The 22,082-nt window shown below is 34.5% G+C and overlaps 9 protein-coding genes across 9 annotated transcripts; 5 read left to right on the top strand and 4 right to left on the bottom strand.

Moving 5' to 3' along the window:
* Positions 1-64: 64 nt before the first annotated feature.
* Positions 65-2,452, top strand: DFA_06793 (uncharacterized protein; the record flags this gene model as incomplete). The annotated part of the gene is made up of 5 exons (XM_004366110.1): positions 65-237; positions 435-546; positions 631-1,045; positions 1,120-2,160; positions 2,235-2,452. The coding sequence occupies 5 exons, from the start codon at positions 65-67 to the stop codon at positions 2,450-2,452; spliced, it is 1,959 nt and encodes a 652-aa protein (XP_004366167.1).
* Positions 2,453-2,728: 276 nt separating this feature from the next.
* On the top strand, positions 2,729-4,856 carry DFA_06792 (uncharacterized protein; the record flags this gene model as incomplete). Its single annotated transcript, XM_004366109.1, has 4 exons — positions 2,729-2,881; positions 2,972-3,425; positions 3,518-4,564; positions 4,636-4,856. 4 exons carry the CDS (start codon positions 2,729-2,731, stop codon positions 4,854-4,856), a joined length of 1,875 nt encoding a protein of 624 aa, XP_004366166.1.
* Positions 4,857-5,376: 520 nt separating this feature from the next.
* On the top strand, positions 5,377-8,438 carry DFA_06791 (uncharacterized protein; the record flags this gene model as incomplete). The annotated part of the gene is made up of 7 exons (XM_004366108.1): positions 5,377-5,470; positions 5,550-5,676; positions 5,748-5,954; positions 6,025-6,177; positions 6,256-6,615; positions 6,689-7,077; positions 7,138-8,438. The coding sequence occupies 7 exons, from the start codon at positions 5,377-5,379 to the stop codon at positions 8,436-8,438; spliced, it is 2,631 nt and encodes an 876-aa protein (XP_004366165.1).
* Positions 8,439-8,516: 78 nt separating this feature from the next.
* ada (adenosine deaminase) lies at positions 8,517-10,820 on the bottom strand (the record flags this gene model as incomplete). Its single annotated transcript, XM_004366107.1, has 1 exon — positions 8,517-10,820. One exon carries the CDS (start codon positions 10,818-10,820, stop codon positions 8,517-8,519), a length of 2,304 nt encoding a protein of 767 aa, XP_004366164.1.
* Positions 10,821-11,430: 610 nt separating this feature from the next.
* On the bottom strand, positions 11,431-12,629 carry DFA_06789 (uncharacterized protein; the record flags this gene model as incomplete). Its single annotated transcript, XM_004366106.1, has 4 exons — positions 11,431-11,824; positions 11,898-12,178; positions 12,260-12,530; positions 12,592-12,629. The coding sequence occupies 4 exons, from the start codon at positions 12,627-12,629 to the stop codon at positions 11,431-11,433; spliced, it is 984 nt and encodes a 327-aa protein (XP_004366163.1).
* Positions 12,630-12,917: 288 nt separating this feature from the next.
* On the top strand, positions 12,918-13,843 carry DFA_06788 (uncharacterized protein; the record flags this gene model as incomplete). Its single annotated transcript, XM_004366105.1, has 2 exons — positions 12,918-13,556; positions 13,622-13,843. The coding sequence occupies 2 exons, from the start codon at positions 12,918-12,920 to the stop codon at positions 13,841-13,843; spliced, it is 861 nt and encodes a 286-aa protein (XP_004366162.1).
* A 267-nt stretch (positions 13,844-14,110) lies between these two features.
* On the bottom strand, positions 14,111-14,585 carry DFA_06787 (uncharacterized protein; the record flags this gene model as incomplete). The annotated part of the gene is made up of 2 exons (XM_004366104.1): positions 14,111-14,360; positions 14,434-14,585. 2 exons carry the CDS (start codon positions 14,583-14,585, stop codon positions 14,111-14,113), a joined length of 402 nt encoding a protein of 133 aa, XP_004366161.1.
* A 1,630-nt stretch (positions 14,586-16,215) lies between these two features.
* Positions 16,216-19,695, top strand: DFA_06786 (uncharacterized protein; the record flags this gene model as incomplete). The annotated part of the gene is made up of 5 exons (XM_004366103.1): positions 16,216-16,218; positions 16,297-16,675; positions 18,113-18,733; positions 18,832-18,886; positions 19,098-19,695. 5 exons carry the CDS (start codon positions 16,216-16,218, stop codon positions 19,693-19,695), a joined length of 1,656 nt encoding a protein of 551 aa, XP_004366160.1.
* Positions 19,696-20,228: 533 nt separating this feature from the next.
* On the bottom strand, positions 20,229-21,998 carry DFA_06785 (uncharacterized protein; the record flags this gene model as incomplete). Its single annotated transcript, XM_004366102.1, has 2 exons — positions 20,229-20,330; positions 21,957-21,998. The coding sequence occupies 2 exons, from the start codon at positions 21,996-21,998 to the stop codon at positions 20,229-20,231; spliced, it is 144 nt and encodes a 47-aa protein (XP_004366159.1).
* Between the last annotated feature and the right edge of the window lie 84 nt (positions 21,999-22,082).

The raw sequence follows: 22,082 nt of genomic DNA, 5'->3' as shown, positions 1-22,082 counted from the left end.
CAAATTTTTAAGGATGGTAGACATTCAAACAAAAGATTCAAACATGTGAAGGGCAAAGATTTCCATGAGAACGGGGAAACAAATAATCAATCCTATTTGGGAACTTATGATCGATTTGTTTCGTTGTTGTTGTTTTTTGCCAAAAAAAGCCAATCTCCGAAAATATCTATATTTTTTTTGCCGATGTGGATGTCCTCATCATGCTCTCCACATCAGTTGTTTCATCTTACAATGGAGGTAAGACAGCATTGTTGTTCACATCTTATAAATATATCTCTATCTTTTATTTTATCTGTATTTATATTTTATTTATTTCGAAAAAGAAAATAAAAAAAAAAACAAGCCCCTACGATCTTCATGATGATGACCAAGATACCTTCAGTGTTTCATCTCATGAAATGTATTTTATTTGTATTCATTATTATATCATGTAGTATTAGTAATAGTAAAGATGGAGGAGTAAACGGACAGTGTACACCAACTCAATACGATTATAGTGAAAGAGGGTGTCTAGCAGGTTTCACTGATCAAATTACATTGTATCAGGTATGTTTATGACAATACTAATCTTATACCTAATCTTGATCTTAATATTAACTCTTTTTTTTTATATATATATTATATATTTAGTGTATTGGAGGATTTATTCGATTTGATACTAATAATTGTATAGTGACTAGTTCGAGTACGACAGGATCGATTGGTCCAAACCGAATCATTAATATTTACAAGTGTGGATTGTTCTTGTCGCTGCAATCGTGTGGTGGTACTGCTTGGACGTATGATCTCAAGTCTCCATTGGTGATAGATAAACAGAGATACTTGTACACTGTCAATTGCTGGGTCGGTGGAGAGCATATCGTCTATGGCACCGACAGCAGTGTCAGCACGAACCCGTGTGTTGGCGGTACCATCAAATCAACCTCTAAACAACCTATTGGATACTTTACATGTCCCAACTGTAACCATGGTACCTGTCAAACATCCGATAACCTACTCTACTGTCTTTGTGATGGTGGTTGGAATGGTAGATTTTGTGATCAACGTATGTATAGAGAAAAGAAAGAGTTGAGATATAATATATATTAATTAATTACTTTTTATTTGTTATTGTATTAGTTATACCACCAGGAACACCAATACTAACAAATGTAAGTGGTGAAGTGTATGATACTAGTGGAGGTGATTTGGTGATAAGTGGAGACAATTTGGGTGATGATGTGACTAGTGTACTGGTGCAAGTTGGGGAATCACCATGTATCAATGTAACGGTGAATGCAACTACGATTACATGCTCGATAGCACCAAGTACAACTCTTACACCAGTGACTCATCTCATGGTTGTGAATATATCGGGTGTGACAGTTGAGCCGTACCTCTATGTCAATGTCTTGTCGACATCGATGCACAACTGTGCAAGCAGTTGCAAGAATGGTACTTGTACAACGAATGGATGTCAATGTTTTAGAGGATACACTGGTATCAATTGTACACAACAACAAACCAATCAGACTACTGTCAACGGTAACAATAATAATGGTACGCTAGAGGTTGAAATTGGAGGTAGTGGCGCACTATACCAAATCAGAATGCTTCGTATAGACGAGATGAATATCGATGATGTCATTGTCAACACGATAGATCTAACTCTAGTGCAATGGATACTATCAACTAATAATGAAACTGATAAATGGGTTTATAGTACAAACTTTAATATTAGCAAAGGCGAAGGCGGAGACACGACTACAATTACAACAGCATCAATGGAAGTAAAATTTGTATTTTATGTCAATGCAACTACGGTGCAATTCTCAAATCAACAATTAGATATTAATGCACAAACACTCAAAGCAACCATTAAAATTGCAAATTATACATTTGACGGGTTTCTCAACAAACTATCGGTTGCTTTTGAAACTGGATTCAATGCATCAGATGTAGAATCTTGTTCAATCGAACAATCAACCGATCAATTCAACCAAGACCTATACACATCTATTCAAAGTCCAAAAGGTGGTCTAGTGTCTCGCTACCTATCCTACGCCGAAGTTGATACACGTCCCGTTAGAATTGAAACCAAATTACTTTCATCAACCAATTCATCTCAGGTTGCTGGTATAACTATTCCTTATTTTTCTCAATATGGTTTAGTTGATCCTGGTATGTAAAAAAATTTAATAATAATAATCAAAAATAATCAAAAATAATTAATTTATATTTATGTTTAAATTTAGATTTTTCAATATTCTTTAATGATGGAGATAAGGTTGGTAATTGTATTGAACAAGAAGAAAAGAGTGATGATAATCAATGGCGGCTCATTACAGGTGTGGTAGTTGGTGGCATTGGATTTATTGCTATTGCAGGAACTATTGGTTTGATGGCACACAGAGGCAGATGGATGCAAAAAATTAGAGCAAAAAAGGTTAACCATTCTATTCAAATGGAGTAATTATAACTTAATTAATTAATTAATTAATTCATTGGAATAAACCCAAACAAAATTGTATTTTTAAACAGAAAGAAAAGGAAAGACAAAGATTGATCATGATCTTTGCGAAAAGCCACGTCTTACTCCAAACAAAAAAAATATCTAGATTTAGTAAAAGATTAACAACAAAATAATTGTAATCTTCTCTCTTCTCATTAATAATATAATATGTTCAAATAGATAGATAATCAATATTACTATTAATTTAAATAACTCACTTTTAAAAAAAACAATATAATGATGTGTAAAACAGTTTTAATTGTGACAATTATTATTATTACATCATTGATGTTTTTGTCAAATGTACAAGCACAATGTCTAACCACTGAAATAGATCTAGGAGTAAAAGGATGCTTTGCAAATGGAACTACTTATCTAACACTTAGTCTTGTATGTATAAATGAATGAATCACAGAAAGATTAGAGAGTAGAGTACAATAGTTATTAATGAATCTTTATTATAATTATTTGTATATTTAGTGTAATGATGGGGATACATTGTATACAACATTTGGAGTATGTAATGGACAAGATCTTGGAAAGATTAGTACACCTGCAATGTATGGTCAGGCTCGTACAATCAATATTTATTTATGTCTTTTAGGCAACAACTACCTTTCATTCAGGTCGTGTGGAGGGTCTTATTGGACGTACAATCTAATGGATCCAATCAAACCGTACCAACAATCATATTTGTTTTTGTTGACTTGTGGCAGCAACTATGGTCAAGTGGCAGCCTATGGGACACCAAGTGACACTGTCGCGACAATGACCAAGCTATGTGGTGTCTACGGTCTGCGATACATGTCACAAGCAGCACTTGGACAATACGTATGTCCCAACTGTAACCATGGTAGTTGTGTCATACAAAATGGTGTTGGTACAGTTACTTGTAAATGTAGTGATGGTTGGAATGGAAGATTCTGTGATCAACGTATGTATACGTAGCAAATGTAATCAAATATAGATAAAATATTATATGTATTTATTTATTAATTAATTATTTATTTGTTTGTTTGTTTGTAGAAATACCAATTGGAACACCGACTATATCAAATGTAACAGGAGAGATATTTGATACAAGTGGAGGACAATTGACAATTACTGGACAAGGGTTTGGGTCAACTTCAAACAATATATTTATTTCAATTGGTGGTGTACCGTGTAGTAACATATCGATTGTCACTTTCAACACTGAGGTTAGGTGTAATGTGACCGATGATGTGTATCTGTCACCGGTATCACACCGACTGCTACTCAATGTATCGGGGTTACAGGCACCCGAGTTATTATACGTGCATGTAAAGTCGGCAGTCTTTGAAACCTGTACGGTTGGTGGTAATTGTCAGCACGGTAACTGTACGTACAATGGATGCCAGTGTTTTACAGGATACACTGGTTACAATTGCTCAGAGAAACAATCATCCATTACAACAACTGTAGCTCAAAATAATAATGGTACTCTTAATGTTTCAATTTATGGTAATTCTTCATCCTCTTCAACAACATCGACATCACTATTTCAAATTAAAATGATTAGGATTGATGAATCTGATATTGACGGTATGGTAATCAATTCTATTGATCTAACTAGATTAAATTGGACATTATCAACAAACAATGAAACTGATAAATGGACATATAATACTTTGTTTGGAGGAGGAACAAGTATTCAAGTTAAATTTGTATTTTATGTAAATGCTACAATTATTCCATTTTCAAATCAACAATTAGATATCAATGCACAAACATTAAAGGCAACCATACTCATTTCAAACTACACGTTTGCAGGACTACTCAACACCCTATCAATTGTTTTTGAAACTGGATTCAATAATGATGCAGAGACGGTCGAATCTTGTTCGATTGAACAATCAAACAATATATTTAACCAGAATCTATACACTTCTATTCAAAATCCAAATGGTGGTCTAGTGTCTCGGTACCTATCCTATGCCGAAGTCGACACACATCCTGTTAGAATAGAAACCAAATTACTTTCATCAACCAATTCATCTCAAATAATTGGTGTTAGTATTCCTTATTTTTCACAGTATGGTTTAGTTGATCCTGGTATGTAATAATATAATAATAATATCAAAAAGTATAATTAATATTTATTAATTAATATTCTTTTCTTTTAGATTTTTCAATATTCTTTAATGATGGTGAAACAAAAGTTGGTAATTGTGTGGACCAAGAGGAAAAGGAAGAAGAGGAACGACAATGGAGACTCATTACAGGTGTAGTGGTCGGAGGAATTGGATTTATATTGTTGGTTAGTGTTATCGTTGTGATTGGTCACAAGAAAATGTGGATCTCTAAATTAAGAATTAAAATAGGTCAAGAGGTTGAAATGCATTAAATTAAAGAAAGATTCACTGATGGACTCATTCATTCATAAATGTCAATATTGGAGAGTTGATATTATTTTAGTTGGGGTCATCAAACCCCCACCCATTTATTATAACATAATAAATGTATATTATGTGGAATACAAAAGATTAGCAATAAATTATTATTACAATAATTCCTCAATATTATCATTCATAGATTGATCGATCAATTTCATTTGTCCTTTTGGAATCGATTCTTTTGAAATATATTTTTTGTCCAATCAAAATCCGATATTTTTTTTTGATATATGGAAGTGGGTGGTATACATTTTAAAAACGATCAATTGATTATCTCATTGACCATAAATGGGTTGGGGCATTCTATTAAATTATATTACCCAATCTAATCAATCAATTGATTCAACAACAATAACAACAACAACAATGGACCAAAAGGGGAGGTATCAGTTATGAACTCAAAGTCTATCTTTTTAAAGTAATCATCATTTTAGAAATATTTGTTATTATTATCTGTACAGAAACTTTATCATGTCTATTAAATTATTATTAGTATTATCTATATCTATATTTATCTTATTTTCACCGATTATTAATGCTTTGATTCCAACTACTGATCCTCAATGTTTGTATTATTTTTTTTTGAAATATGTTTCTATGTCCCCACACTCATTATTATGTATTACTTTCATTTCTTTCTTTAGATTCAGTATTGAATAGTATATCATCTGCAGCATCGAATCAACAATCACAATGGACATCAAATGATATTCAACAATGTACAGCTAGAGGGGTACTATGTAATACTGATAAAACAAAAGTTATATCATTGTAAGTTTATATTATATATCATTCTTTCAAATTCATCGCTTTTGTATACTTACATACATTTTGATTTCAAGAGTATTAGATGAATGGTATACAGGTAAATTAATAAGTGATATATCACAATTATCATCACTTCAAGTACTTTATCTTAAAGGTAATGGAATAGGTTCGACAATGAGTATTCCTACACTCCCAAAATCTTTAAACTATATCACTATTATCAATACTTTATTTCAAGGTATTGTTCCTAGATCAATATCAAGTTCATCTTTAGTTTCATTGTATGTAACTTGGCAAAGTATATCAATATTCAATAATAATCATATTAATATTATTTTTATTATTTTTTAGAACATTAAGTAATAACAAAGGATTAACTGATATGTCTACCGTTGATTTCCTGTCAGCATCATTAAATCAATTAAATTATATAAACATTACAAATAATATCAATATTAAATCAATGTTACCAAATTTGGCTGATTTTAATAGAACTGGAACAATGTAAGTAAACTTTAAAATATGTAATCGTATATTCAACTCAGAGTTATATATATTAATAATGTTCAATCTTTTCTGTAGAATAATAAGTGGTAATGGATTTACAGGAGGATTACCCAGTTTATTTAATTTAATATTCTTTGATAGTGGTAAATTAAAAGCAACGGTTGACCTTTCAAATAATAGATTACAAGGTGTCGTTCCACCCTATGCCTATTGTATTTCAAAATCAAATTCATCCATTTTAAATCTAAGTGGAAATATATTCTCATCGACTGGACTGTGTAATCCCAACCTCAATGTCATCTCTCCCAATCAATTTACAGATGTTGGTACCGGGTTCTTGGTCTATGGTGTTGCTTTTAATGAAATTGTATCCATTTATGATGATGTTGGTCCTTTATCTTGTTCATCTTGGATTTCTATTTATTCAACTATAAAGTATGTCAAAAGAAAAATAGATCATTTATTATTTAATTTATTTATTAATTAATTTTTATTTATTTATTTTTAGTTGTAAATTTAATAGATTTAAAGCATCATCAACAGGATATCAAACGATTTATTATGGACCTGATAAACAACCATTTTATTTACCATTACAACCACCCATTGTTGAGAGTGCAACAACTGTTAGTTCAAAGACTGGTGGTCAAATTACAGTGGTAGGATACAACTTTCCACCAGTCATGACATCTCTTTTAATTACAGTCGATAATGTACCATGTAAAAATACAAAATATTCACTCTCACAACCCGGTCATGGAAAATTGATATGTTTGGTAGCTCCATCATTGAAAACAATCACAGATCCACGTGCATCCCTTCAAGCAACTATCATCAATCCAAATAATCCATCATCAAATTTTACTGGTTCAAATTATAACTTTTTATTATATCAAGGTAAAAAAATCAATCATTAAATATTAAACTCTTTATTAATTATTTTATTTTAATTTTTAGATGTATTATTAGGATGTTTAAATAATTGTAATGGTAATGGTGAATGTGTTATGGGTCAATGTAAATGTATTGATAGTTTTACAGGTCCAAATTGTTCAATACCAGTTCGTGATGTACCAAGTTTGATTGAATCATTCTTGAGTAACGATACTAGTAACGGACCATCAATTATTGCAAAGATTGGAAATGCAACCATTCAAATACAAATGACATCTGTACAAGAGTACAATGTAGATGGTGATGTAGTTAAAAATATATCACTTGCAACCAACAAGATTTGGTACAAGACTATACTCTATGCTTCATCCAATTCCTACTATTTCTATGGTTCAATCAATGGTGGGAAGACAAATATATCGGCATCTGTACAATTATTTAGTAATGATACGGTTTATGTATTTGGTAATGAAAAAAGTAACATTTCAAGAGGATCCATTAAATTTTCATTTAATATTAGTAATTGGGATTGGACAAGTACAATTAGTACTTTACAAGTACTTTATTCAACAAGTATAAATATTAATGGAACACTAGGAGGAAGTACTTCTTCATCTTCTTCTTTACCATCAAATTGTAAACCAAACAACAATCGATTAGATCTTCAACAAGTGAATGATCCATTGGTTCAAGATTCATTAAAATATGCGTCATTTAAAAATCGTCAATTTGTTGTCAACTCGAGATTCACTAATCGTGCCATTATCGATGGTCGATTCCTAAATATTAAAAACAAAATAGCCAACACCTCGTCAGAACGTACAACCTATGGTATACTAGTTCCACATTTTGAATCGAGTGCACAAATTGATCCAGACTTTTCATTGATACTCAGTGACAATGCTGACATTAACAATAATGGAGATGACACTTTTACATGCTCGACAGCTGGTGGTTTGAGTACAGTCAAACTTGTATCAATTGTAGTAGTATGTGGATTATTTATAGTGTCGTTGGCAGTTGGTACCATCATTTATGTAAAGTTTAAAAAAAGAGAATTAAAATCAAAACGTAGAGTTCGTAATGCTACCAATGCCTACCTTGCATCAGTTGCTCAATCAACCAACACTGCCACCACCGCAGGTTCATCATCTTCCTATTCATCTTCATCCTCTTCAATCACTGTGACAACCTACCCATCATCCTACTCTTCAACAGCTTCATCTTTTATGGGTCATGGTCATATTGATAATACTACACCATCTCCCACTCCACCAGGTTCAGCATTCTTTATGAATTATTATTTAAATCAACAACCTCCAGATTTAGACAATAATAATAATAAATCACAACCTCCCAAATAAATAAAGAATAAACTTAAATAAATTATTTGTAATTGTATTTTATTTTATATTTTATATTTATTTTACCTTCAATTTGAATTAATAAATTTGAGGATTTTTAATACCAAGAGTTTCAAGGTATGTTGTGGAAATATCATCGAATTGCTTCTTTAATTGTTTCTTTGTGTTAAAGTCTTGGAAATTGTAGGAAAAGGCATTTCTGAGAAGACGTAAAACATGGAGGAGATTAAACTGTGAGTTTTTGGCAATCTCAAAGAGCATTTCGTTTCTTGTAAATGTGTAGAGTGAAGAACGGAGACTGCAGATGACGACTGGTACATTGTTGTCGGTCATATGTCTGACGGGGCTTGTAAAGGAAAACTCGCTTGTGAAAATTTTGAGGTACTCTGACAAACTCAACTCGACTGGGATACGATAGTTGGCGAGATAATTCATCATCTCTGGGAAATGGTTTACCTGGAATGCACCAGATAGACGACTAGCACCAGCATCGTTGATGGTCGATACCATAGACTCTATACCAGAGTGCCCGGCAAATTGGACAACGTTAAAGTTTTGTGATTTTAAAAAGTCAAATGTCTTTCTAAAGTATTTCATCTCGGAGGGTGGAATGACGTCCGTGCCAAAGATACCAAATCCAACGACAGACTTTTGACGGTTGGCTACTGCCATTTGAGCAATCTCAAAGAATGAGACTGGGTCATCGCGTGATGGTGATACAAAGAGGATGAATGCAATCGTCAGTCCCTTGTCTTGCCAGTGGACACGACGGTCGACCAACACTTGGAATGCGTCCTGTAGAGACAGACCGCCAAATGTATGAGAGGCTGGACGGAAATGTACTTCGATATACGACACCTTGTCTTGGAGAGCACGGGTCATGACATCGTCAAAACCACGTTGCAACTGCTCGGCCGTTTGTAAAAGCATATTCATAATCTTTTTGGCACGTTGAATCGTCTCGACAGTATGACCTGATGGACACTGTATGACAGATCTAAATTCATTGATATCGGCCAATTTAAGATTGAATCTAGCTTGCACTGCTTTTAATAGTTTGTAGTCGTTCGCGACCATTTCATCCCACATGAGACCGATCGAGACGGACCCGTCAAGACGGCAGTGGAGGTCGGCTTTGGGAAGATTAGAGATAATGTCAAGTGACATGGTTGGGATGGGTGTGAACTTGTAGACGGGTAAAGTCACGTTGATACCACGCTCCAAGTAGTATGGGGCGTTTTGATAGAGTGGCTCGAGATCATAGCCAGCGTCGCGGAAAATTTCAATGGCACGCTTGACCGACTCGATACGAAGACGATCCTTCATGGGTGCGTCCAAAAAGGTTGATGCAAAGGAGTGGTCGATCAAACGAATCACCTCTTCGACTGAAAAGTTGAAAGTGTCAATTGCCAACTTGAACTCGCCAGACAGGGTGATGTTGCTCATCGTTGTATTGTCGCAACAGAGTGTGACGACGGCACCCTTGTCAAAGTATCGTCTGATGGGGTGATCGGCAATACTCTTGATACCCTTGATTTGAAGATTAGAGGTTAAACAACATTCAATGGGTATTCCACGATTAATCATGTAATCGAGTAATTGTGGATTCTGTTGGATAGCGATACCATGGCCAATACGATTAGCACCACATTCGTGAATCGAGTCCGCAACACTCTCCCAATTACTATCCTCTCCAGAATGTAATGTTACATTGATACACTTGCTACGAATCACTTGGAATGCTTCCTTGTGATACTTGCTACCGAATCCATCTTCTGGTCCAGCCAAATCAAATCCTCTAACTCCCTTTGATCTGTATCTCCATGCAACTTCAGCTAAATCTTTGGTTACACTTGGTGAAAGATGACGTAAACCACATACAATAATACTAGCTTTCATTGGTAACTTCATCTCTGCCAATGCCAACCCTTCACAAACTGCCTCCATAACAGCCGACAAACTCAATCCCTTTTCAGTATGTAGTACAGGTGAGAATCTAACTTCCAAATATGTTACTCCATCATTGATTGCATCTTCACACATTTCATAAAATATTCTTGTAATTGAATCTAAAAAGAAAAAGAAAAAGTTTAAGTACTCTTTGATTTGATTTTGATTTGATTTGATTAACATACGAGCAGTTTGCATTACTTTAAGAGTATATTGAAAAGCTTCAAGAAAGTGAGGTAGACCATTACAATTCTTGTCCTTGAGGATATAGGTACTGAGCTCCTCCAAGTCATAGGTTGGCAACTCGATCTTTTCTTCGACTGCCAATTCTAGCAATGTTGTCAGTCTAATCGATCCATCCAAATGTCTATGTAATTCTGCTTTTGGTAATTGTTTACAAATTTCAAATGTAATCTCTTTATTTGGTATCATATCTCTCTCTCTTAACTTTTGATTTGATTTTAAATAAATAAATAAATATAATAGACTTTAAAGTTAAGTGTATTTGTACAAATTATAAATGTAATAAAACAACAATATTATCTCTCTCTCTATTCTATTACTAGTAAAAATGAATGAATGAATGAAAGAGAAAGAGGAAGAAAGATAAAGATGATGAAAGATAAAGAGGTGTTATATTTTGGTTTGAAGAATGAAAATTTTGAGCATCTCTGGGATTCATGAGTTAAATTTTATCAAAAATCCATGTTTTCAATTTCGGGGTGAGGTTTATAAAAAATATCTTGCGTCATTGTTGGGTGGAAGGTCAAGGACCAAGGATCGGAGTTCGGATGGTATCCAAGAATAAAATAAATAAATAAATAAATAAATACTATTTTTTTTAAAAAGATAGGAAAATGATGGTGATGATATCATATCACACCGACATTCAATCTTTATAGTAAATAAATATAAAAATAATAATATTCTTCTGTTTGTTGTTACTTCTTCTTCTTCTTCAGGTGTTTTGATTTGATTTGATTATTATGCCTCTTTGTGATCGATTTGTTTGTTTGTTGTTGTTTTGGTGGTTGATTAGTGTTTATAACATTGCAGTTGGTCTCTTCCATGAAAAATAAGTATTAACAGACATGGAGGAGATGATTGATAGGTAACCAGTGAGTAGTGTACGAGACCATTCTGAACGAGACCAAGATGGAATAAGCGGGAGTGACCCCAACATGATAGCAACTAGTACGGCTGCACTTCCCTCGTATGGTGTCAACCCCGGGAATGAAGTGAGTGCAGCTCGCAATCCAACTCGAGTGGCTGCCAACGCAGACAACATAAACGATGTCATTGATAATATGCCACCGGTACTCTTGACCAATCTCTTTGCCTCTTTTAACCAAATCCAAAGTGTTATTGATACTACACTTCCCCATAACCCTAATCCTGGTATACTCATTGATACTCCTTGTGTATTTCTAAGTGAACTACAAAATAAAAACAACCAAATCATATATTAATATACTAATAATGTACAATTATTTCCAAGTTTTTACATACTCTCCTCTAACACATCTATTTGTAGTTGATAGGATACTCTCTAATTTCTTATTATGTACAAGTGTTAGATACAACATTCTTCCATTGATCAAACTATAAATGGCACTAACTATTAAAAACACCATTCCCCAACCTTTAGATACTTTTACAAACAATAGGATCGTCTCTAAGATCGATGATATCGTCATCAACAATTGATAGGATCTACTAAACGTCAATTTTACACCTAAATAGGTCTGCATTCTATTTGACATTTCATATAATCCTATTAATCCTATTATCTAAACCAAACAAACAAAACAAACAAACAATCATCAGTGTCAATGTAATAGTTAACTATGAATCTTCATTATTTTACTTACTTTGCTACCTAATCTTATTACATTATCAATTGTTTGTTTACCACTAATCTCTCTAAATATGATATCAATGTCTTGATGTGGAATGACAATACCACCCTTTCTCCTTAATAGTCTTAGTAGATAGTATACAGTCAATGGTGGAATAAACGTGGCTCCTATTTTAGTACCAGTAGTCATCTGTTGCCACATTGACATTAGATTTACATTAGTTCTATTTACAACTTGAAATTGTGGTAATACTCTACCTGATTGAGGTGTTGTAAAGTGTCCTCTAGAGAGAATAGAATAGTTAATATATATATTTCTTTTACTTTAATCACAAACAAACATACTGAATCTGTTTCAATCTTCTAGTTGTTGTATAATCCATTTTTGAATTAAAATGTACTATCTATCTATCTATCTATCTATATATCTATCTATCTATCTATCTATCTATCTATCTATCTATCTATATATATATGTATATTACTAACTTTTAATCATTCGATAATTAATTATCTCTCTCTTTTAGTTTGTTATTAATAATTAATTTTTTTTTTGAATAAACTTGATGAAGTCACTAAACAACATCCCCTCAATGATCATTCATTCATCTTTTGGAATAATGATGTAATAAATAATAATTTATAGATGGATAAGAAAAAGAAAAAGAAGAATGAGAATAGCAGCATTACAACAAAATAAACAAAAGAAACTTCTACAACAACAACAACAACAACAACAACAACAACAAATGATGGGTGTAGACGAACAACAAATGCAAGATGATGATAATGTTGAAATCAAGAGAATACACCATAATCATCAAATAGACTCATCATTCTATAATGGGTATGATGATGTAGTTTGTAATGATCAGTATTATAGTCATGAAAGAAAACAACCTTGTTATATGACTGTTGTTGACCCTACTACTAGTAGTGAAGCTACTGAACACCAACTATTAGAGTTATTAGGTTGGTTTATGCCACCACCCGATAAATATTCATTATACTTTAACCAATTTCAAATTCAACAATTGAATTATATTAAAGATACACCTTCATCATCAGCATCATCATCAAAATCAACTTCAACTACCTCGACTCAACAAAATATAAAATGTAATCATACACAATGTATGAATCTACCTGCATTTACATCGATGACCGCTTATGAGAATCATTACTATAGTGTTCATTGTTACGAATGTTCAGTGTGTTCTAAATCACTACCCTCTTATAAATGGTTGGAATGTCATTTGTTGGAAGTTCACGATAAAATGTTTGCTCAACTTGCTCTTAAACATCAATTGGTTAGTATATTAATAATAACTTATATAATTATTATTTACTAACGTACATCTATTTAATTAATTAGTTTGACTGTATTGTAAATGATTGTAAACAAAAGTTTTGGACAGACAGAGTACGAAAAGAACATTTAGTATCATATCACCGATTTCCAGAAGCATTTGAATTCCATACTCAACCAATCCTCGATCAAATGATTACTCTTCACCAAAATATAGTTCAATATCAACAACAATTACAACATCAACAACAACAACTACAACAACAACAACAATCAAGACCAAATTAATTAATGTTGGTAGTTGGTATGATGTTATGCATATGTGTGATTTCAATCAATGCAACACAATCCACATCCACAAATGAGGAGACAACAGCAAAGTGGCGATAATTAATATTTAATTAGTTCATTAATTATTTCCCAATTTCCCAAGTTTATATTGAATGATCATTTATCATTCACATTGATTATTTATTCAATAATTATAATTGATAATTAAAATAATAGTTGTTACTTCCCCCGGGGAAGTTATTATTTATTTAATAATAATAATACTTAAACCTGTTTGGCAGTACCAATAAACTTTCCACCTGGACCATTAATAACAACATTTAAAGAACTAAGCTTACCGTATCGTCTCTTGAAACTCTTTTTGGTAGAACAACAAATCTTTTCCAATAGTTTACGGTTTTGATCGAGGATTGATATATTATTCTTTGAACAATCCTTTCCCAATGAAATATCACTTAGACTGATTTCAATTCCTTTACCATTTTGTGCAATAATTGAAAATGCATCCTGTTGCCTAAACAAGTAGAATAGATTAATATCTTTTGGTTGCCAATAACAACAAGTCTAGAATTTATATTTAATCATACATTGGAGTATCTTGAGGAAAATTGGTTGAATGGAAATTTTGTAAAGATCCATTAGATACATCTACTAGTAACTCTGTTACTTGTCCATTGACATTGATCATTACAATCAATGATAATAGAAGAATTGAAAGAACCAATTGTACAATCTTCATGATTCTAAATTTGTATATAAATTTTAATTTTTGAGAGAGAGAGAGAGAGAGAAGAGAAAAGAATCTAAATTAAATAAATATGATTTGATGATGACGTTGTTTTAATCACTATTGTGTTAATCATAATGTTATGTATATTTTTTCAAATATAATATATTATAGGAAGCAGAATATATTAATATATATATATATATATATAAGGATGATGATGATCGGCACAACACCCCCGTTCCTTTTAAATTATCTCTTATTCCTCCCATCCAATAATATCAATCCATGCATGGTTCATATCCATCCATACATACATACATCTCCTCTCATGGTTGATCAACATCATCATGAATGAATGAGAAACCTAACCCTCACCCCCATTCGGTTACTATTGATCATTATTTAAACGACCACTCCTCTCCTCCACTTTGTACATGTATCAATGCTTACGGATAGAAAGAAGGTCAACCATATAATTATTTGTTTGATATTTCTTGTATAGCATCCATTTTCCCATTGATATATACCACCATGTCAAGCAACTATAATATTGTTATACTATTATATTATATTAACATGATCCAAAAGAAATAAAAAGTATTCGATCACATCATATCACATGTGATCATCGACGTCAAATTGCCATGGGTTATATACATCGCCAATGCATACTTGAAGTTGTTGTTATTTACCGATACATCATCAAGAGTAGTTCAAAGAAAGAAAGCTACTACTACTACTACGACTAACTACTCTGCTACTATTTGTGAATGAAGAGTGGGGAGAGGACAACTTTAAATGAAAAAGATGAGAGAGATTCTTTTAAGAAGGCACCCGATTTTCAAAAGCTCGAGATTTTGATTTGTCCGTTAGACTCAACACGAAATCTTCTTCTTTCGAGAGCCACCTCCACACGTTTTTCTCTTTTACTAGTTTTTTTTAAATTATTTTATTGCGTTGTTGTTTGTATTTATTAATATCTATTTTTGTAGTAGTAGTAGTAGCTTATATCTGTATCTGTATCTATATTATCCATCATCACTAAATTAGCAGTTAGAGTAAATCAACCAAAGATGTATGTATACCTACCTCTGTCCTTGTGTAGTATTAGCAATCAATCAAATCAAATCAAATCAGCAGGAGAGTAGTAGTACTATTCGTTCATCACTCCAACACAACAATAAACAATAACAACAACAATTATAACGATATGTTCCACATACACACATAACACACACACGCATTGATTCGATCCATCAAGATCAATCCAATTGACCTAACCACTCACACTCACACACTCACTACTACTATTCTTTCTTGGGATATCACAATTATCACACTCCATCCCTCTCCTCATTAGACTAGACCACTAGTATTAATGACCATGGTATAAATAATGATAAATCATCATCACACAAACCAACCATTCATCATCATCACCATCCATTAATTCTACTACTCTTTTTTAATTCATTCACTAACCTCCAATATTGATATTGTCATTTCTAGTATAGTAAAGAAGAGAAATTGGAATATATATATATATAGAATATAGAATATAGAATACATATGTTATTGTGTGATTGATATTTGAAAAGAATAGATATATTACAACAATCCATTGGTATAACACAAAAAAATGGTAGATATGAAAGATAGATAATAGGACATAGATATGAAAGATAGATATATATATTGACATTTATATTGCTTGTTTTAGGGATCAAGAGCATCGAAATTATTGGAAGAAGCACAAAAGAATCATTCAAAAGATGTTAATTTGAAAGAGACTAATTTGAAGAGTCTTCCAATCGTCGTTTGTACAAACTTTAATTATATAGTTAAATTGAATCTCAATGACAATCTGATAAAAGAGATACCGCCAGATATATACAAGATGCGGTCTCTAAAGATACTGTGGATGAGTAATAACAAGTTGGTGAGCATCGCCGACGAGGTGGGACTGCTGTCCGAGCTGGAAGAGTTACACGTCGATGGAAACAGCATCAGTCGTATAGGAAAGGTGTTTTTCGAGTTGAAAAAGATACGTGACTTGTCGTTGGCGCGGAATGCACTCAAGGAGGTACCAAGTGACATGGGTATGCTGACGAGTCTCAAGACACTGTCACTCGAGAACAACGAGTTGATTGCGCTTCCCGGGTGTCTGGGTGCACTGGCCAATCTGCGTACACTTAATGCCGGACAAAACCAAATAGAATATTTGTATGGCGATGTTGTGAATATGGCATCTTTGACAAACTTGTCGTTGTTTGGCAATCGGTTACATACGTTGCCCGAGACATTTGGCAGGTTGGGTGCGCTGTCCAACCTGAATCTACGCTCGAATACGTTGTCCACGCTGCCGGGGACATTCTCAAGTCTGCAGAGTTTGACGACGCTGTCGTTGTGGGACAACTCATTCTCGGTGTTTCCCGAGAGTCTGTGCAGGGTGACGAGTTTGACCGAGCTCAGTTTCAGCAATAATCGATTGGAGACATTACCCCCTTCGATCAAATCACTCGTCAATTTGCGCAAACTCTATTTACAGTATAATCAGATAGAATCGATTCCCACCGAGATCAAGTATCTCGTCAGCTTGAATCACCTCTTGCTCCACCACAACAAGTTGTTGAGTGTGCCGTGTGAGATATCGGGGATTCGCGCACTCGACTCGATCAACCTCACGGGCAACCCATTACACGCGCGTCTCTTACAACTCGACATGCAAGCACTCATGAAACACCTGCACGGGGAGATGTCCAACAAACGCGACGTGTCTGCGCGTGTCATCCAGCGCCACTACCGCGCCTTTAAAAAGCAGTACCGGTTCCGCTGCGTCGTCTTTGCCGTGCTCGAGGAACACCGCCAGCACAAAAACATCCAAATGACCAACACGTCGATCCTGCTCATCAAAGCAGCCACCAAAATTCAGCGTTGGTTCCGCTCACGTAAACGTCTTTCCCTCTGGCACCAAATGGTCTCCAAACTCATCCTCATCAATAGTATTCAACAAAACATTAAACTAAGAAGTAAATCAACAGACTCTACAAATGATCAAAGCAGCAGTACGCAAGACAATCATGGAAATAATGGACTGATGATAGCAAGTTCGACGATTAATATAACTGGGACTAGAAGTGGAAGGTTAGGGTCGATATTTGGATTTGACGAGCCGGATCATGAAGATAATATAATATACTATGTGCCAGAGTCACAATCGTCTGTGATTGATGGGTTGGTGAACCCGGCGACCCCGATCATCAAGGCGGCGACCGTCCCCAAGCTGATCGAGCATCTGTGTTATATCACGTACAACGAGCCGGGATTCACGCGCGCATTCTTTGCGACGTACACGTCGTTTATCGAGCCTACCGAGCTGTTCCAGTTATTGTGTGTGCGATATCATGTCGAGCCGCCCGTCAATGGAAATGACGGCGAGTTGGACCAGTTCCGAAAGATTGTCAAGCCGCGTATACAAGAACGTGTGATTGAACTGCTCGGGTACTGGATCAAACACCATCTCAATGATTTCGAAGTACACCCCAAACTCCTCAAAAACTTTAATAGTTTTCTATCAAACACTTTACTCTTTGAAAAGGAGACAAGTGCCAAACGACTCATTGCAATATTCAACGAGACCAAGAAAAAGAATCGTGATGATTTGGAAGAGTTGTTAAAGCTCGCCCAGAACGCTCCTAAACCCATCCTTCCCCTTAAACCAATGGATGGCACGTCTATCAGTTTACTCGACTTGTCGACGATTGAAGTGGCCCGTCAAATGGCACTCATCGATCAGTCGTTACTCGCACGTATCTCTGCCAAAGAGTTGCTCTCAAAGAAATGGTCGTCACAACATGTCGGCAACATAGAGACGTGTCCCAACATCATCAACATGATTCAAGTGTTTAATAATGGCAGTCAATGGGTTGCGAGCGAGATTGTGCAGGAACGGTCGTCCAAGCAGCGTCTCAAGCGTCTCAAGTTCTTCCTCGACGTCGCGCGCCACTGCTTTGAGATGAATAATTATAACGGACTCATGATGGTCGTGTCGGGACTCAGCAGCAGTAGTGTCGGACGACTAAAGGGCACGTGGGGGTCGCTGTCATCACGTCGTCGCGAACAGTTTGAAGAAATGGAGCGGTTTGTCAATATGGAGGGTAACTTTAAATTGTACCGTCTGGTATTGTCAGATGTGGTCGGGCCATGTCTCCCCTTTGTCGGGCTCTACCTCATGGACCTCACATTTATGGATGAGGGGAACCCCACGTATATCGGGCCGTCTGGCAAACTCCTCAATTTTGTCAAGAAGCGTATGGAAGCAAACTCGATCAACCGGTTCCTCTCGTACCGCGGCACACAGTACTGCTTTGAACCCGTGCCATTCATCCAAGACATGGTTCTGAGCAGCCCGACACTCACCGAAAAAGAGTTGTATGACCGATCGGTCGCCATCGAGAAACGTCATCTCCGCAAGATATCCAAACGTCAAAGTCGCGAGCGTATGCTAACTCATTCAAATAGTAATGTTGATCTTGCCGAATCATTTAATCAGCATCAGCAACAACAACAAACTAGTACAAGTACAAACACACCATCCAAATCATCAATTAAAAAAGAAAAAGAAAAGGAAAAGGAAAGAGAGAAATCAGCTGCCAAAAAAGAAAAGAAACTACAACAACAACAACAACAGAACAATACGAATAATAATATGTCAACACCACCACCAAAACTTAAAAAGGGTGATCAAGCAAACACATCGTCTCCAGCAATCATGTCGTCACCTCCCAAAGAAGGTGTACCCAAACTCGAGTTTACACTATCTTCCAATCGATTCACTCCCATCTCTCAATTCAACAGTCTCTATCATTCCGTTGATAATAGTCCAATGTCATCACCTAGATTCGTTACAAATAATAATAATAATAATCCAAAGGATCAACAAAAAGATTCCTCATCCAAACAACCCTATGACCATTCACCAAACTCGTCAACTTTTTCAACCATTCGATCAACATCGAGTTATCTTGCATCTACATCACCTCCTCAATCTCCACCTTCAACTCCAAGAGGTGGTGACAATAGTAGCAGTAATTATAAATATCCAAATTCTCCGCTTTAAATAATGTAAATAAATCTCTGTTTATAAATAAATAAATAAATATTATTATTCTTTTTTGTAAATAATAATAATCGATAGACTATTCTATGTTGTATGTCAATTCAATTCCGGTGATTCATCACTTTGCACTATGTCACTTTGAAGAAGGTGTATGTGTCTGTTGGATGGGTGAAACGTTGGGTTTGGTAGGCCAGTTCCCAACAGTCGACCGAAACATAACATAAAACAACATCCAGCCTTCAATTGAATGGTTTTTTTTAATTGAAAATGATCATTCCAAAATTCAAAGATTAAAAAGGCTAAAAAATCAAAGAAGAGCCGTCGCGACGGGTGCACCTTACAACTAGTTGCTTTGTTTGGTGGGCTCTGGGGGAGATGGCTGGGTCAGAAAAGGCTTAATATATTGTTTTATTATTACTTTTGTCGCAAAGATAAGGTTAGCCTAACCTAACCCTACCCTAACCAGCCACCACCACTAGTAGGTGTCCGTACGGAGTTGCTTGGGTATAACTTTGTCTTTCTCTCCCAAGAGCTTAAGATGGTGGAGGTTTAGTTTGAGTCAAGAAGAATCCAATCACTTTGGTTGTTGATAGATCATCAATAATCATATCATATATTTCCAACGAAAAAGAAATCTAGAATAACAAACAACAACAACAACAAGGCGGTATAATAACATTATTTATTATTATTATTATTTATTGTGTTATTGTCATTCATCATTGAGATCACCAACAAAACAACAACCAAACAAACAGCTGCACACTCCGAAGCAACCAAACTAAAAACCACCCCTGTTGCGGTTTTTTTGTTTTTTTTTAAACAATCAGACAAACAACAACCCCCCCAACTACAAAATAATATAATATCAATATTTCTGTCTAATAATAATAATAAGTTTATATTAGTATAGTTAGTTAGTTATAGTCGTACAAGAACAAGAAGAAGTATACTATAAGTACTACTACTATTCATATTTGTATAGTTTTTTGATAGAGAAAAGAGAGGGATTGTCCCCAAGCAAGCCAAACAGCAAAAGCAGCAAAAAAAAAAAACTTTTTCAAAGAAGAAAGAGAGACAGTACAGTTGCAGCAAGATAATTATCATTCATTGCAGCGGATAGACAGACAGACAGATCTCTCATTCAACAATAACACCAACAACAACAACAACAACAACAACTACTACTATAAGAATAAAAGAGAGAGAGAGAGAGAGAGAGTAATAAGAAAGGAAGAACCAGTTAACACACAGGCCATCGGTTCATAAGAGACAAAAGAGTGTTTGGGTTGACAGACAGCAAACAACATAACTACGACATCAACAGAGGTAAGTTAACAAAGAACTCAGGTGATCACAGGTAATGATGATAATGATGATGAACATCCTACAACAACAATCATGACAATATGTTCCACATACAAGGATGATTATTTGATGATACAAGATTAGATGAATGAAATGAATGAATACAAAACACATACACATACAATACACAGTAGTAGTAGTAGTATCTATAGATTGATGTTATACGTACCTACCCTACCCTACCCTACCACGCATATTTATCTATCTCATAATCCGACACATTCAACAAACAACAACAACAACAACAAGAACAACAATCGACCAACCAAATACAAATCAACCACAAACCTCCTTTGATAATATTACCACATTGGTGACCTGTACAACTACTACTACCTCTTTTACAATCCTCCTTCTATTTGTTGTCCATTCATGATCTATCACATCTTCTTTGATGTTATGTTGTTTTATAAAATCATGCCATGCCACACCCCCTAACCCCTAACCCTAAACCACACCCACCCACCACACCATCGCTGTAATAAATATCGCACGCACACTGATATTTTAGTTAGTAATAACTGAAAGATATATATATATATATTCAAACATGTTTAAATTTATAAATATATGCAGCAGCAGTTGTTGTTGTTGTTTGTGTTTAGAGGAGGAAGAGGAGAGAGAGGAGTGAAGAGAGAACTCAATAGCAACAGCAGCAGCAGCAGCAACCAACAACAACAACAACAACAACATTAGACAAGATATTATCATTCATTTAATTGGCTGTTGTCTGATTTATTGATTGATTTATTGATTGATTGATTAATGATTGTTGGTTAAAGAAACAATAATAATAGTAGTAATAATTAATTAAAATTTAGTCGTACTTACTACTAAATAATAATAATAATAATAATAATATTACATCAACATAATAATAATAATAATAATACATTATGATCATGTGATAGATAGACAGACAGACAGACAGACATAGACAATATTAATATTAGTAGCAACAAAAATAATAATAAGCAGTGGTATCAATCAATGTTGTTGGATTTTCCTCTTCTTCTCAA

The sequence above is a fragment of the Cavenderia fasciculata genome, assembly GCF_000203815.1.
Source record: "Cavenderia fasciculata unplaced genomic scaffold Scf_EJPB12P01AWP9W-5, whole genome shotgun sequence".
NCBI lineage: Eukaryota > Evosea > Eumycetozoa > Acytosteliales > Cavenderiaceae > Cavenderia > Cavenderia fasciculata.
Note: the sequence above shows the minus strand (reverse complement) of the source record. Positions and strands in the feature narration are given on the sequence as shown.